Genomic DNA, 13527 nt, shown 5'->3' with positions numbered 1-13527 from the left:
GGTTAACCAAAGGGGGACAGAGCAGCCCAGCCCTGCAGCAGGGGAAGGAAGGGTTGGGTCCCCTGAGCTGTCCCTTGCCCGTTTCGGCTTATGTCCCCTGAGCCTGGCAGGGGGATGCTGGGCACTTGGGCGAGTTGCTCATGGTGAGCCCCGGGCACTGGGGCTTGCAGAAAGCCCTTCCCTCCCCTCTCCCTGCAGCCCCCCGCTGCCCGGAGCTGGGCCCTGTTTCTCCGGTCTCCTTGGTGACAATCTCTTTGCTCCTCGGCTTCTCTCCAGCCCCTGAAAATAGCTGCCGAAAGTGGAGATGCCTGCTCCCTTCTCTGCTGCCAGCACCCGGCGGTGGCCAGACTGGAGCCAGGCTGCCTGGCTCAGTGCAGCTGTAAGGGCCGGGCCCCATCCCACCCCCTGCACTGCTGTGGGGCAAGGGTCACCTGGGACCAGGGCAGCCACTGTGTCCTCGTGTCACCCCAGCCCTGCTGGCCTGTCCCCAGCACTGAGCTCCCTGCCTCATCCCTCCTCTTCCTCCCTGCCTTGGGGTAGCACCAGGGGACAGGGGCTTTGCTCCTTGCACCCCGCCACAGGCCAGGGTCCAACTGTCCCCCGGGGAGTCAGCCGGAGCTACTTTGTCCCCTTGGCCCGGCAGCTACCAGCCCGCTCGCCCATGGCTGCTCCCGCGCCGGCACGGCAGCCGGCCAAGGGGTTATTTGAACCTTCCTGAAATAGAAATGGAGCCGGGAGCGAGCGGAGGGCGGGCAGGAGGGGGTGGCCCAGCGGGCGAGGAAGGAAGTTCCCCAGCAGGCGCGGGCTGGCCCCGCCGTGAGACCCGGGGTGGCGGGGGATGGCTGAACCGCAGCGGGACCCCGGGCGGGGGCAGAGGGGCCGCGGCAGCATGGGGGGAAAAGAGTCCCCAGCTGCTCTGGCTGCTGCCCAGCCTGGGGATAGATCCAGCCCTCCTCCAGCGTCCCCGGGGGAGTGGGGGGATGCTGTGCCCCCCACCCGCTCCTGCTGCAGGACAGGGTGGGGGCAGCACCTGGGCGGGCAGGGACGCATCCCGGGCAGGCGCTGAGCACCGCTCCTGGAGGAGGGGGGTCCGCTGGGTGGTGGAACAGGTTTTCTGCCCCCAGCCATCTCTCCATCACCCCCTGCCTGGCGTCCCCAGGGCCGGCGCTGTCCCCGGGGCCACGGCCATCCCCTCCAGCCCGGTGCTGCGGGGTCGCGGGGTGGCAGAGCGCCTGCAGGCGCTGCACGGCGGTGGCGGTGGTGTCCCCCCCCGCGGCGGTGGCGGGGGCATGGCTGGCATTGCTCGCTGACACCCTATCTGCCAGGCCCCCGCCAGCCGCGGGCCCAGAATAGCAGCGCTGCCCCGCAGTCAGCATGGAGCGACTCCCCGGCCCCGCCGCGCCCCAGGTACCGCCGGGGCGGGTGGGGGGCCCGGCCCGACAGCCCCCCGCTTGGGGCCGAGCCACCCCCGGGGGTGGCTGGCTGGGGGGGGCTGCCACGGGGACAAGGACGCGGAGCAGTGCCCGCGCCTTTGTTATTGTAGGGTGGCTCGAAAACGTTGGCTCTGCCAGCGGGTTTGTGGTCCGGGGTTGCTCTTCCCGCCGGGCGTGCCGCTTTGTTATGGTAGGGTCTCCCGGGGAGCGGGGGCACGGGGTCAGCAGGCCGGCCGCCCCCGCCTCCCTCCCGCCTGGGGCTGCCCCCCTTGTTATTGTAGGGTCTCTCGGTGCGGACCCGGTCCCCGGGGGGGGCAGGTGGGGCTGGCGGGTCTCCCGGCACGGGAGGAAGCAGGACCGGGATTTACACCTTGGGGTCGGAGAAGGGAGAGGATGGGCGCGGAGCCGCTGCGGGACGCGCTCGGCTCCGGCAGTGGAGAGAGGAGCCGGGGGGTCCTGCCATCCCCCGTCCTGACCCGGGGACCCCCGCTGCCCCCCCCCGGAGTCGGGGAACGAGCTAGGAGTCCTGGGCTGGAGCCACCACGGGGGCAGCAGGCTCCAGGGGTCCTGAGCGGACGGGGGGCTCCCTGGCGGGGCTGTGGGCTGGGCTGCTGACCCCCCCTCGCTGTGTGCCCCCTCAGGTGGCGCTGCTGGATGCCACTGCCCGCCCCGAGGAGGAAGGTGGGTAGCAGGCAGCACCTAGGCATGTAGGAGGGGGTGCTGGCTCACTCATGCAATGAGCGCATTGGTCCTCTGCCCACCCTGCCCATACCCTTCGTCGCCCCACTCCTCAGCTCCTTCCCAGCAGCTCCTGGTGCCCCCAGGCTGGAGAGCCGCAGTGCTGTGTGTGGCCCCTGTGGAGTGGGGAATGGGGGGGTCTGTGGGGAGCACCGCCTCCCGCAGCATCCCCCCGCTCCCCCCAGGCAGGAGGGCACTGAGACCTGGCAGCTCAGCTCACTGGCCAGGGCTGGGGTGGGTTTGCCTGCAGGATTCCCGGGGGCCCTGTGTCCCAGGGAGGAGGGGGAGGAGGAGGAGGAAGAAGACAGGCGGAGGACCCCAAGACCCGTCACTTTCACACTGGGCAACGAGATGCTGGGGCTGGGCCCAGAAAGTGAGTTTCAGAGCCCTGACGCCGAGGTCTACATGCACTTCATGAGGAGCCACTGCTGCTACGACGCTGTCCCCACCAGCTGCAAGCTTGTCGTCTTTGACATCTCCCTGGAGGTGGCAAAGCAGGGGATTGGCAAGGACGGGCGGGGGGGGAGTGGGCTCGGGGACCCCCTGACTCCCTCCCCACTCTGCCAGCAGATCAAGAAAGCCTTTGTGGCGCTGGTGGCCAACGGGGTGCGTGCTGCCCCGCTCTGGGACAGCAAGACTCAGAGCTTTGTGGGTGAGTGCCAGCAGCACCGCCCGGCCCCTTCCCCTGCCCGGCAGCAAGGGGTGCGGCAGCGCTGCCAGCCCCATGTGTCTCCACAGGGATGCTCACCATCACCGACTTCATCAACATCCTCCACCGCTACTACCGCTCGCCCCTGGTGAGTGTGGCGGGGAGGGCACGGGGGTTGGGGAATCGGGGCAGGCATGGGGCAGGGAGGGGCTGTCCCCACCTCTCCTGGTCCCCTCTTCCCTCTCCTGGTCCCCTCTTCATCACTAGACTGTGACCAGGGGATGCTCTGGGCCAGCCCAGCATCCACTTGGTGTCCCTCTGCCTGGCACCCAAGATGTGATCCCTGCACACTCAGAGCGATGGGGTGGGATGCCCGGGGAAGAGGGCAGTGCCCCAGAGCCCCCTCAGTCCCCCGTGGGGCCACTGTGACCAGGGCATCTCCCTGCCCTCAGGTTCAGATCTACGAGGTGGAGGAGCACAAGATTGAGAGCTGGCGAGGTAAAAAGTAGGGGGCGATGGGGGTGGCTGGGCTGGGGATGTTGCACAGGGCATGGAGGTGGGCTCCGGGGGTACAGGGCTGCATGAGGGGCCTGGGGGACCCCCTCTCCCACCTCTCTCCCTTGGCAGAGGTGTACCTGCAGGGCTCCTTCAAGCCACTGGTCTACATCTCCCCGAGCAATAGGTGAGCGCCTGCCCACTGGGGAGAGCACACCCTGTGGGGAGTGTACCCGGGATGCAGCCCTATCCTCCTCCCCACGATGTCCCCATCACCCGCAGCCTCTTCGACGCTGTCTACTCCCTGATCAAACACAAGATCCACCGCCTGCCCGTCATCGAGCCCGTCTCGGGCAACGTCCTGCACATCCTGACGCACAAGCGCATCCTCAAGTTCCTCCACATCTTCGTGAGTGCCAGGGCTGCGTGTGCACACACATGGTGGGTGTGTAGGGGCGCAAGCAAGGGTGTCGGGGTGCGTGTAGGTGCTAGCCCAGCCCTGCCCTGCCCCACCACAGGGCTCCACCATCCCCAAGCCACGCTTCCTGAAGAAAACAGTGCAGGAGCTGTGTGTTGGCACCTTCCGTGATGTGGCCGTCGTGCCCGAGACTGCCCCCATCTATGCTGCCCTGGAGATCTTCGTGGACCGCCGTGTCTCCGCCCTGCCCGTCATCAATGAATCTGGTACCTGGGGAGGGGACCAGTGACTCCCCCCATCTCCCTCTGCCAGTGGCTCCGGCCCCATCCCCACCCTTTCCCACCAGCCTGGCTCTTGGGGTGCAGGGGGAGCACAGTGGGTGGTCCTCAGGGCCCCCTCCCCAGCCCCTGTGCTGTCTCTCCTTGCAGGGCAAGTGGTCGGCCTCTACTCTCGGTTCGACGTCATTGTGAGTACCCCATGTGTTTGCACGCCCTGGCACGAGTGTGGCACCTTGCACTCTGCTGGTGGGGCGCTCACGCATGCCTGTGCCCGTGCAAACCTGCCCCACATGCACTGATGCATGTGCCAGTGCAGATCTGCCCTGTGTGTCATTGGGGCTCGGTGTCCCCCTTGGTGTCAGCACAATGGGGTGCAAGGACACGTTGGGGTGCTGAGCGGGGCCACCTCTCCTGCAGCACCTGGCAGCCCAGAAGACCTACAACAACCTGGACATCAGCGTGCGGGAGGCACTGCAGCAGCGCACCATCTGCCTGGAGGGGGTCCTCACCTGCTACCCCCATGAAACCATGGAAGACATCATCGACCGCATTGCCAAGGAGCAGGTGAGCGGCCGGGTTGCCTCGCACTAACGCCAGCCCCCCCGCCCGCTGCCCGACATGCCTGTGATGCTCTGCCTGCGCCCACAGGTCCATCGCCTGGTTCTGGTGGATGAGAACCAGTACCCGCGGGGCATCATCTCCCTCTCCGACATCCTCCAGGCCCTTGTGCTCACTCCCGCAGGTATCGATGCTCTTAACTCTTAGCCCGCGACGCTCCATCTTTCTCCACTTGCACCCTCCATTTCTCTCCACTTCAGGTAGGCGCCGTCCCCCGCCACTGCGTGCCTGTCCCCTCCCTGCTGCTGGGTCACCCACACCTCGTCACCTCCCTGCTCGGGCCACCCGCCTCCACCCCAGCCAAACCGGCCCTGGAGGACCGAGGAGGCTGGGATGGGGGTCCGGCAGCGCTGGGTGCCCAGGTGGGGACGGCAGGACCCGGATGCTGCTTGTCCCCGGGGACACAAGGATCACAGGGGATCCCTTCTGGGGTCCTAATCCCTGGTGTCTGTGGGGAAGGATCAGGGCACCTGCCATGGAGACACCCCCAGACCCCCATCCAAGCAGCGTGTGGGATGCAGGTTTTGCAGGTCCCTGGACTTTGGGCTGGATGAAGGTTTTGGGGTGTGATGCACCCCAAGACAAAAGCCCTTTTTTGACCTCACCTCAAAGCCCCCCCTGAGACCTGAGCCCCTCCAGTGCCATTCCCGGGGGACACAGGGGACAGACCCCCACTTGCATACCCCGGACATGCTGCCCACCACTAGCCATGTGCACAGCATGGCCAACCCACGAGCCATGGCTGGCGGAGCCCACCGCCCCCTCCACCTGCAGTGGCCCCAAAACTGCTTGAGCCAGGGATGGGGCTCACTCCCGGGGCGCGCTGGGACCGTGCTGCTCGGCCGCCTGCACCTGGCTCCGCTCGCCCACTGCCTGGTGAGTCCTCACTGGCGATGGGTGGGCACGGCGCTGGCACCCACCGTGGCACCCATTTAGGGGTGAACTGGGGAGGGGGGGGCTGGTCCCGGTGCCCAGCTGCTTCCTGAAGGTAATGATGCTTTTTTGAGATGGCGGTGGGGAACAGGCTTGGAACAGCCCCATGCCCACCAGTTCTCCCAGCAGTGCCCAGTTGCTCCACACAGAAGGAGCCTGGGAGTGGTGTGTGTTAACCACACCAGACATAGGACACCCTCCCCCCTCATTTCCCCATCACGCTGCCTTCTCTCACCCCATCCCTGGTGCCCATGGAGGTGGCTGTGCCAGGAGCTGCTGGGGGGCCACTGGGATGTCCCCCTCTGGGCCAGTGCCCCCGTCCTACTCTAGGGCTTGCATCCAAGCCAGGGATGGAGGCAAGACCCTGCTGTCCCCTGTGCTGTCCCCGTGGCCGCCAGGGCAGGTCAGAGGGCCATGCCGCAGAGTGCCCAGCCTGGCACCGGTGCCCTCCGGGGGGTTATGGCCTCACGTGCTCTCTCACCCCACAGGCATTGACTGATCCTCACTCTGAAGACACCAGGGAAGTGCCGTTGTCTCATCCGACTTGGGGGTCTCTTGCATGGCCCTGGGGCTATGGAAGGAGGCTTGGACCCTGGAGGCTTTCCACGGGGAGGGCCTGCCTGCCCGCCCTGGTCCTGGGGCTCGTCTTGAGTCCAGGGCCAGATCCTGCCAGCCTCGGGGAGGCAGGGAGCAGGGAAAAGGGGGCCTGGGCGTGCCTCCCGCCAGCGAGCACACGGTGATGCTCGATAGGCACCGTGCCGCGAGGAGCCGTGCCATGCCCGCAGCTGGGCATGGGGACCCGCATGGTCCTGCACGGCCCCAGCGGACTCGGCCACCCTGCTCCCATCCTGCTGCTGGATTCAAGCGCTTTGGCCGTGGCTCCCCGCCCCGGTGAGCACAGTCCCACCGGCTGTGCCCGGTGGCCAGTAGTGTAGGCTCAGCTGCACACGCAGGCTTGTTTATTGTAGGGTCACGTGGGGCTGGAGCTCCCTGGCAGAGGCGCAGCCTGCGCCAGAGCTGGCACCAGGACCGGCACTTGTATGGGGACCCTGTGCACGTTTTGGGGTGGGTGGGGGGTATTTATTTATTTGCTGGTCTGTTCAGCCTTGTTGTAATAAAGCAGCCTGCTCCAGGCACCGCCACCCTGCCTTTCTGGGGTGCAGCTGGGCACAGCTCCTCCAGAGAGAGCCGGGCTGGGGAGGGGATGCCAGCTGTGCAGCAGGGCTGGGGCACCCAGCCTGGAATGCCCACTAGGACCAGCTGCAGTGAAGGTGGTGTGGGTAGAGCTAGGCAGACGGGGACATTGGCTCACCGCAGGTCATATAACCTTAATGGCTCCACCGTGGCAGTGGTTAACGCGTCCCCTTGGGGACACCCTGGGGACAGCAGCCTTGGTGCCAGCAAAGTTTCTGCCTGCCGCTTCCCCCCAGTCCAGCTGGGCTGCCCAGCAGCAGGAAGGTGCAGGGGGTTCACCATGGGGGTGCCCTGTACCCCAGCCCTCCAGGAGCTCGGGCAAGCGGCAATGCCTTCCCTGCCTGTGGCTGCTGCCAGCTCTGAGCCCCCTGTGATGGCCCTGGGTGTCAGCCCCATGTCCCCTCTTGGGGACTGGGAAAGCTGAGCTGATCCTCTCCCAGCTGCTTCACCCAGAGCAAATCCTGCCCCCGTTCCCGTGCCCCCATATCAGCATCTCGGTGAAATAACGGCTGATAGCAAAAGGTCCTGGGTGCTCCACACCCACCATGTGCTGGTTGGCTCTGCCAGGGGACGCGGTGCCAGCGCCGAGTGGTGACAGGCCCCCTCCCCATTGGGTGGGACATACTGTGTTATTGCTCTGCTTGCCCAGGGCCAGCGCTGGCTCCATCTCTTGGGACCAGGTGCAAACCCTAAACCCCCACTGGCAGCTCAACCCTCCCCAGGGAGGCAGGGGGGAAACTGAGGCACGGAGAAGCGGCTGAGGCTAAGGTCAGCTGTTCAGAGAGGACCCAGATGTCCTGGCTCCAGGCACAGATCCACGCGCAGCTACACAAGGACGGGACGAAGGAGACACCAAACGGCTGCAAGCCCCCTCCCCGCATCCCCCCCCAACCCCGGCAGAGCTCCCGGGTCCCTGATGCAGCCCAGCTGGGCACAGGATGGGGGGGGGGGACACAACCCCTTGTGGCGTGTGAAAGGCACAGCAGTTCCCCAAGCCTCCTGCTGATTTGGGGCAGGGGGACACTAGTGCCCCAGGGATAATTTGGAGGCATCTCTCATCCCCCCCCTACCTTCCCCACAGTGGGGCTGGGAGCCCCCGGCCCAAGCTGGGCAGGGGGTGGGTGCTGGGGTGGGTTTGCCTTCCTGCCCCTCCTTGTGGGGCAGCGGGGGTCCTCGCTTGGCACCCAGGGTGGGGGGGGGTCAGCACGCAGTCAGGGGGCCCCCGGGCGAGCGATGAACTCCAGGTTGATGGGCTTGTCAGCCACCAGGACGATGCGGGACACGGATGTCACCTCCACGCCGCGGGGGTCTGGCCGCACCTCGAACGCCTGGATGATCTGTGGGGAGAGGGGGTGGCAGTGCCTCTGGGACTCCCTGGGGCCCCCATCCCAGCTTGTGGCGACTTGCCCAGGGTGGGGGGTCCCTACTCACCCTGGCGAGGGCCAGGTGCATCTCCAGCTCAGCAATGCGGCGGCCAACGCAGGCACGGACCCCGTAGCCGAAGGGGATGGAGCTGAAGGGGTGGTGGGGGGAGCCATGGCCCCGGAGCCAACGCTGGGGCAGGAACCGCTCGGGCTCGGGGAAATAGGTCTCATCGTGGGACATCGCGTAGTGCGCTAGGACAAAGAGGGTCTGCGGGGCAAGAAGGGGGGACTTAACGACCACCGCCCGGCCCCACTGAGCGCAGCGGGGGTCCCCACGGCACGGCCCCCACTCACGTTCTTGGGGAAGAGGTAGTCTCCAATGACAATGTCCTTCTCATAGAAGACTCTGGCGTTGGTGGGCACCACGGGGTAGACCCTGGGATATGGGGAGAGTTTGAGGGGGAGCAGGACCCATCTGGGGACCCCAGAGGGAGAGAGCCACAGGCAGGACAAGGGGGGGTATCTCCTGCTGCTCAGCAGCTCCATCCCCCTCCCCAGGGAGGAGGTGGATGGATGCAGCCCTGAGGGACTGAAATCCAGCCCTGCACCCTGCCTGGCCCATGCCTCCATGTCCCCCATCACCAGCCACCCTAGCTGGTGCATCCCCCAATGTGGGGGGGAGAAGGGGCTGCCCCTGGCCCTGGGGAAGAGGCTGTTGACAGGAACCCTGGGGCAGGGGCAAGGCTGGGCTGTACCTCAGTGTTTCCTTGATAACAGCCCGAAGCATTGGCATCTTGGGGATATCCTCAGCACCAGGAAACCGGTCGGTGGGCACGACGGCTTTCAGCTCCTGGTACAGGGTCTCCTGGATGCCCGGGTCCCGGGAGAGGTGGTACAGGGCCCAGGACAGCGTGTTGGAGGTCTGGGGGAGGGGAGCACAGAGGGGAGTGAGGGGGATGGGGCCGGTACCCGAGCAGCCTTGTGCCAAGCATGGCACCAGTATGGTACCAGACAGCCCCTGGTCCAGTGCACAGGGAAACCAGGGGTGAGGGGCAGCGAGCACGGGGGAAACTGAGGCAGGCAGCAGAGCAGAGGACAGGGTCTATACTGACCGATCCCTGAGGGTTTGCCCCTGCGGGGCATCAGCCCCCCAACCACCAGTCCAGAGCTCGCAGGGGCTGGGGAGCATAGCTGAGCGTGGCCCCATGGCTCCCCCCCGGCATGGAGCTCAGCAGGGATCCCCTGGCAGCAGCTGCCCGGCTCTCACCGTGTCCACGCCAGCCAGCAACAGCTCGGCCACGCTGCCGTAGACCTCATCCAGGCTGAGCCTGCCGCTGGCCAGCAGGTAGCTCAGGTAGCCGGACACCTCCTTGCCCCGCTCCACCTGCCCCTCCAGCTCCTTCATCTTTCGGTCAATCAGGGTCTTGCCTGCGGGGACAGAAAGCAGGACCCAGCGCTGATGGAGTGAGGGTGGCTAAAAGGACATGTGGATGGGGACTGCCCCACTTTGGAGGGTCCTTAGGGGGTCCGATCCCACTGTGCTGGGCCCCCATCATCACCACTCACCGAAGGCGAAGATGGTGTCCCAGCTGTCCAGGTAGCGGTCCCAGAAGGGCAGCACCTTGCGGCTCCATCGAGGCAGGACGGTGGCGAAGATGGAGTTCTTGAACATGAGGTTGATGGAGTTGATGAAGCGCTGGGTCTCGGCAGGGACCTGCTGCTTCAGGCACCCAATGCGGGTCTCGAAGAGGATATAGGAGATCCCTGGGGGGGACAGGCCGCATCCAGACCCCCGCAAGGATGGGAAGAGCGGGGCAGGGCAAGGGTGAGGACACCCTACCTTCCAGGGCGAAGCGGTAAAGCAGGTTGGCCACATCCCCCACCAGCACCCCCGAGGGGCTGCGGCTCCGCTCATCCCGTAGCCGCACCATCAGGTCTGACACCACCTCCCCGATGGCGTCCGCGTACAGCACCGCCTCCGAGGGCTTCAGTAGCCGCTTGTTGAGGACCTGGCGCAGGCGGTACCAGCGCTCCCCTTCCCTGCACGGGGACAGGGCTCAGCGCCGGGGACACAGATGGGCAATGGGCAGTGGCTGGCAGCAACTTCCCAATCCCTGGCAGCATCCTCCCAGCACTGGGCTGGAACCACCCTGGGTGTCTTTCCTCCCCCCATGGCCATGCCCTTCTGCTTGGGGGGGACACGCTGTTTGCAGGAGAGGGAGCAATGCCAGCTGCCACCCGGACCCTACACCCGAGGAAGGGACAAGGAGACGCCTGCCATCCTGCACAGTGCAGCCAGGGCAGGACTCACTCGGTGAATGGTCCGTAGGGCAGGCGACGGGTGTCCCGGTGCTCCTTCCACAGGGCCATGTCGCTCCGCATGGGGTACTTGCCCTCCTGCCGTAGCAGCTGCTCCAGCACCACCGGGCTCCCGATGTTGATGTTCTCGTAATGTCCGAAGGTCGACTTCCAGATGGGGCCATAAATGCGCCGGGACATCAGCTGTGATGCACCAGAGCACGGCAGGGTGAATAGGACAGGGGCAGCACTGAGGCTAGATCCGTCCCTCCCTGCCCCGATCCTGCTCTGCACGTGTCCAGCATGGTCTGCACCCATCCCAGGGGACCCCTCAGCACCAGCTGGGCCCAAGCACCCGCCTCTGACCCCCCAAGCTGGCACCATCCTTGAAGCACCCTGCAGATGGCTTGGGCTGGTGTCTCCAGGTACATGTCCTCTGCCAGCACTAAGCACAGCAGGCGCTGACCCCCGGCACAGGCTGGAACATCCCTCACCCACCCCAGAGATGCACGGAGGGCGTGGTGGGTCTTTTGGGGAGGCAAGACCAAGAGGGGACAGCAGGGACAGGGAAAACTGCCAAGCACAGGGCTCTGCCGAGATGCAGGGCCATTGCAGCGGCTGTCAGCAGGTCCAAGCCCCGCTGCTTCCAGCATGGTCCCAGCCATGCTCTGCTCAACCTGGGGACAACAGTCCCTGCGTGGGTCCTTGAACCCACCATCCGATAAGGGTGGTTAATGATCAGCGCTGGGAGGGCAGCGCCAGGCTGGGGCCGGACTGGGCTGCTCCCAGGGCAGGCTGCCACCCCCGGGGCATGGCCCTGGGGGCACAGGCTCACAAGCCAGCCAGGGGACATCCACCAGCATCAGCTCTGCTCTGGGCTCTGCCGGTCACAGGTCGCCTCTCCTCAGCCGCACCCAAGGGTGCCATGCCTGCCTCCCTGCTGGGGAGCACTGTGACCTGCGAGCACATCCCTTGGGGGCAGCCGGGCACCCCTTTGCAAGTGGATCTGCACAGGGCCACGTCCAAGGGGTGTTTTCCATCCCACCCAGGCACTGCCAGAGCCCCTGTGGAGCGGGGCCAAGCCCAGGGGGCTGCGGGGGACCTAGCAGTGAAGCCCTGGTCCCCGTTCCCCGCGGCTGCGGGGATGCACGTGGTACAATCTCCCTTGGTGACTGACTGCATCGCAGCCTGCGCCCGGATTCAGCTGGATTCGTCACCGCGGGGAGACGTTCCTCGCGTGTGGTGGCAGGAGGAGGGGGAGGGAGAGCCGCCCTGGTGCCGCAGGCGGCTTGCCAGGTGAACACGCTGCGTGGGGCCGTGGGCAGCTGTGGCCTGGGCTGAAGCCTGCCCGCCGGCATCTGCTGGCAGCCGGGACCCGGCACGGCGCAGGCCTGGGAGAGCAGGGCCGAAAGAAGCCGGAGCTGCCGGGATCTGGGGAAAGGCACCTCCGGAGCATGCAGGCATCTATCTGCAAAGCCGGGCCACACTTGGGGCCCCAAGGGCAGGAGGGAGCAGAGGGAGCTCCCGTACCCACTCCCTGAGACCCTGCTGCCCTGCAACAGCCCCTTCTCCAAACAGCAGTGCCTGGTGCTCTGCGGTGCCAGGAAGGCCTGATCCTGCATGCTCCTCCTGGCCGGTCAGAGCTCCAGGGCGCTGGAAGATGCCACCCTGGCTCACGGCCAGCCAAGCGCATCGCTTGCTTCACCCGATGTATGAGGAAGTGTTGACAGAAGAAAACAAACACCTCTGCCTATCCCTCCCCTGCCTGCCTGAGTACCATCTGCCCAAACACCTGCCCGGCTGCCTGCCCCCCAGACTGCGGCCCCTCCAGCTTGTCACAGCCAGGGCAGCTCGAGCTGCCTGGGGATGCCAGGACCCTGTGAGCCGCCCCCGCACCTTTGCCCTCGGCTGCCTGGCTGGCTCGAGGATGCTGGAGCAGCCCTGGGCTGGCAGGACCCTCCCTCCCAGGGCCACCCGGTTCTGCGCTGGCCCCTCTCAGTGCTGCTCGCCCCAGCATCACCCCACGGTGCAGGGCTGCTCCCCGCCGCCCAGCACCTCCTCTTCCCCGCCCCGCCGCCCCCGCTCAACTCCCTGCTGTCACTTGTAGGCTGCCCCCTCCCCCCGGAGCCCATCTCACCCTGCCCCCAGCACGCACCCACTCCCCGTTTGCAAACCCCCCTCCCCCCGCACAGCACCCTCCCTGCAGCCCACCCGGGAGCCCCTCCACCCCACGCCCCCCTCCCAGCCCCCCCACCCCCACGCACCCGTGCAGGGTCCCCAGACCCCCGCGCACCCCGCAGCCCCGGCCCCCCGCAGCCCTCGGGCCAGGCTGCCCCGGCGCACCTGGAGCCGGTGCGTGTGCAGCAGGTAGCCGCGCAGGAAGAGCCAGACGAAAGTCCGGAGCAGCCCCGGCCCCGGTAGCTCCTCCGGTCCCTTCAGCCGCGCCGGCCCCGCCGCCGCCGCCGCCGAGCCCCCGGTCCTGCGCGGCGGCCCCGGGCTGCTGCGCGGCGGCGGCGGGCGGGGGCGCAGGAGCAGCGGCAGCAGCGGCCGCCGGGCCCCGCCGCTCGGGCCCGCCATGCTCCGTCGGCAGCGCACGGGACGGGGCGGGGCGGGCAGGCACCGGGGGCGGCGGGGGGCGGCACCGGGGGCGGTGCGGGGGGCGGCGCGGGGGCGGCAACCGGGGACCGGCACCGGGGACCGCGCACCGGGAACTGAGTATCGCGCAGCGGGTACCGCGCACTGGGTACCGGCCCCGGTACCCGCTGCTGCGCACTGGGTACGGAGTACCGGGTGCTGCACAGCGGGGACCGGGCACCAGGCAGTGCGTACCGCGCACCTTGTGCCAGCTACTGCACACCTGCTACCAGGCCATGGATACCGGCTACAGCATACCGGGTACTGGTTCTGGCACACCGGGTACCACGTGCTATACACCAAGTGCCGTACACCAGGCACCGCTCACCGGCATCACACACCATGCACCGAGCGCTAGGTACCAGGATCTGGCATCAGCAGTACCCGGTGCCACATACCAGGTATTGGGTGCCATGCGCTGTGCACTGCACAATGGAGCCGTGCACCAGGCAGCTGGCAGCCAGCACCGGCACGG

General features: G+C 67.1%; 2 protein-coding genes across 2 annotated transcripts; one reads left to right on the top strand and one right to left on the bottom strand.

Annotated features, from left to right (window-relative positions):
* The first annotated feature begins 1374 nt into the window (after positions 1–1374).
* On the top strand, positions 1375–6178 carry PRKAG3 (protein kinase AMP-activated non-catalytic subunit gamma 3). The gene is made up of 13 exons (XM_076342840.1): positions 1375–1407; positions 2075–2114; positions 2422–2657; positions 2742–2823; positions 2910–2968; positions 3273–3318; positions 3448–3502; positions 3598–3724; positions 3834–3999; positions 4162–4199; positions 4429–4575; positions 4660–4829; positions 6051–6178. Exons 1-12 carry the CDS (start codon positions 1375–1377, stop codon positions 4774–4776), a joined length of 1146 nt encoding a protein of 381 aa, XP_076198955.1. The 3' UTR covers positions 4777–4829; positions 6051–6178.
* Positions 6179–7514: 1336 nt separating this feature from the next.
* CYP27A1 (cytochrome P450 family 27 subfamily A member 1) lies at positions 7515–12995 on the bottom strand. Its single transcript, XM_076342837.1, has 9 exons — positions 12762–12995; positions 10432–10622; positions 9961–10160; positions 9687–9884; positions 9388–9548; positions 8876–9042; positions 8475–8556; positions 8188–8388; positions 7515–8093 (listed from the first exon to the last, which is right to left on the bottom strand). The coding sequence occupies exons 1-9, from the start codon at positions 12993–12995 to the stop codon at positions 7968–7970; spliced, it is 1560 nt and encodes a 519-aa protein (XP_076198952.1). The 3' UTR covers positions 7515–7967.
* Positions 12996–13527: the final 532 nt, after the last annotated feature.

Source organism: Aptenodytes patagonicus, chromosome 6, assembly GCF_965638725.1.
Source record: "Aptenodytes patagonicus chromosome 6, bAptPat1.pri.cur, whole genome shotgun sequence".
In the NCBI taxonomy this organism is placed as follows: Eukaryota; Metazoa; Chordata; class Aves; order Sphenisciformes; family Spheniscidae; genus Aptenodytes; species Aptenodytes patagonicus.
Note: the sequence above shows the minus strand (reverse complement) of the source record. Positions and strands in the feature narration are given on the sequence as shown.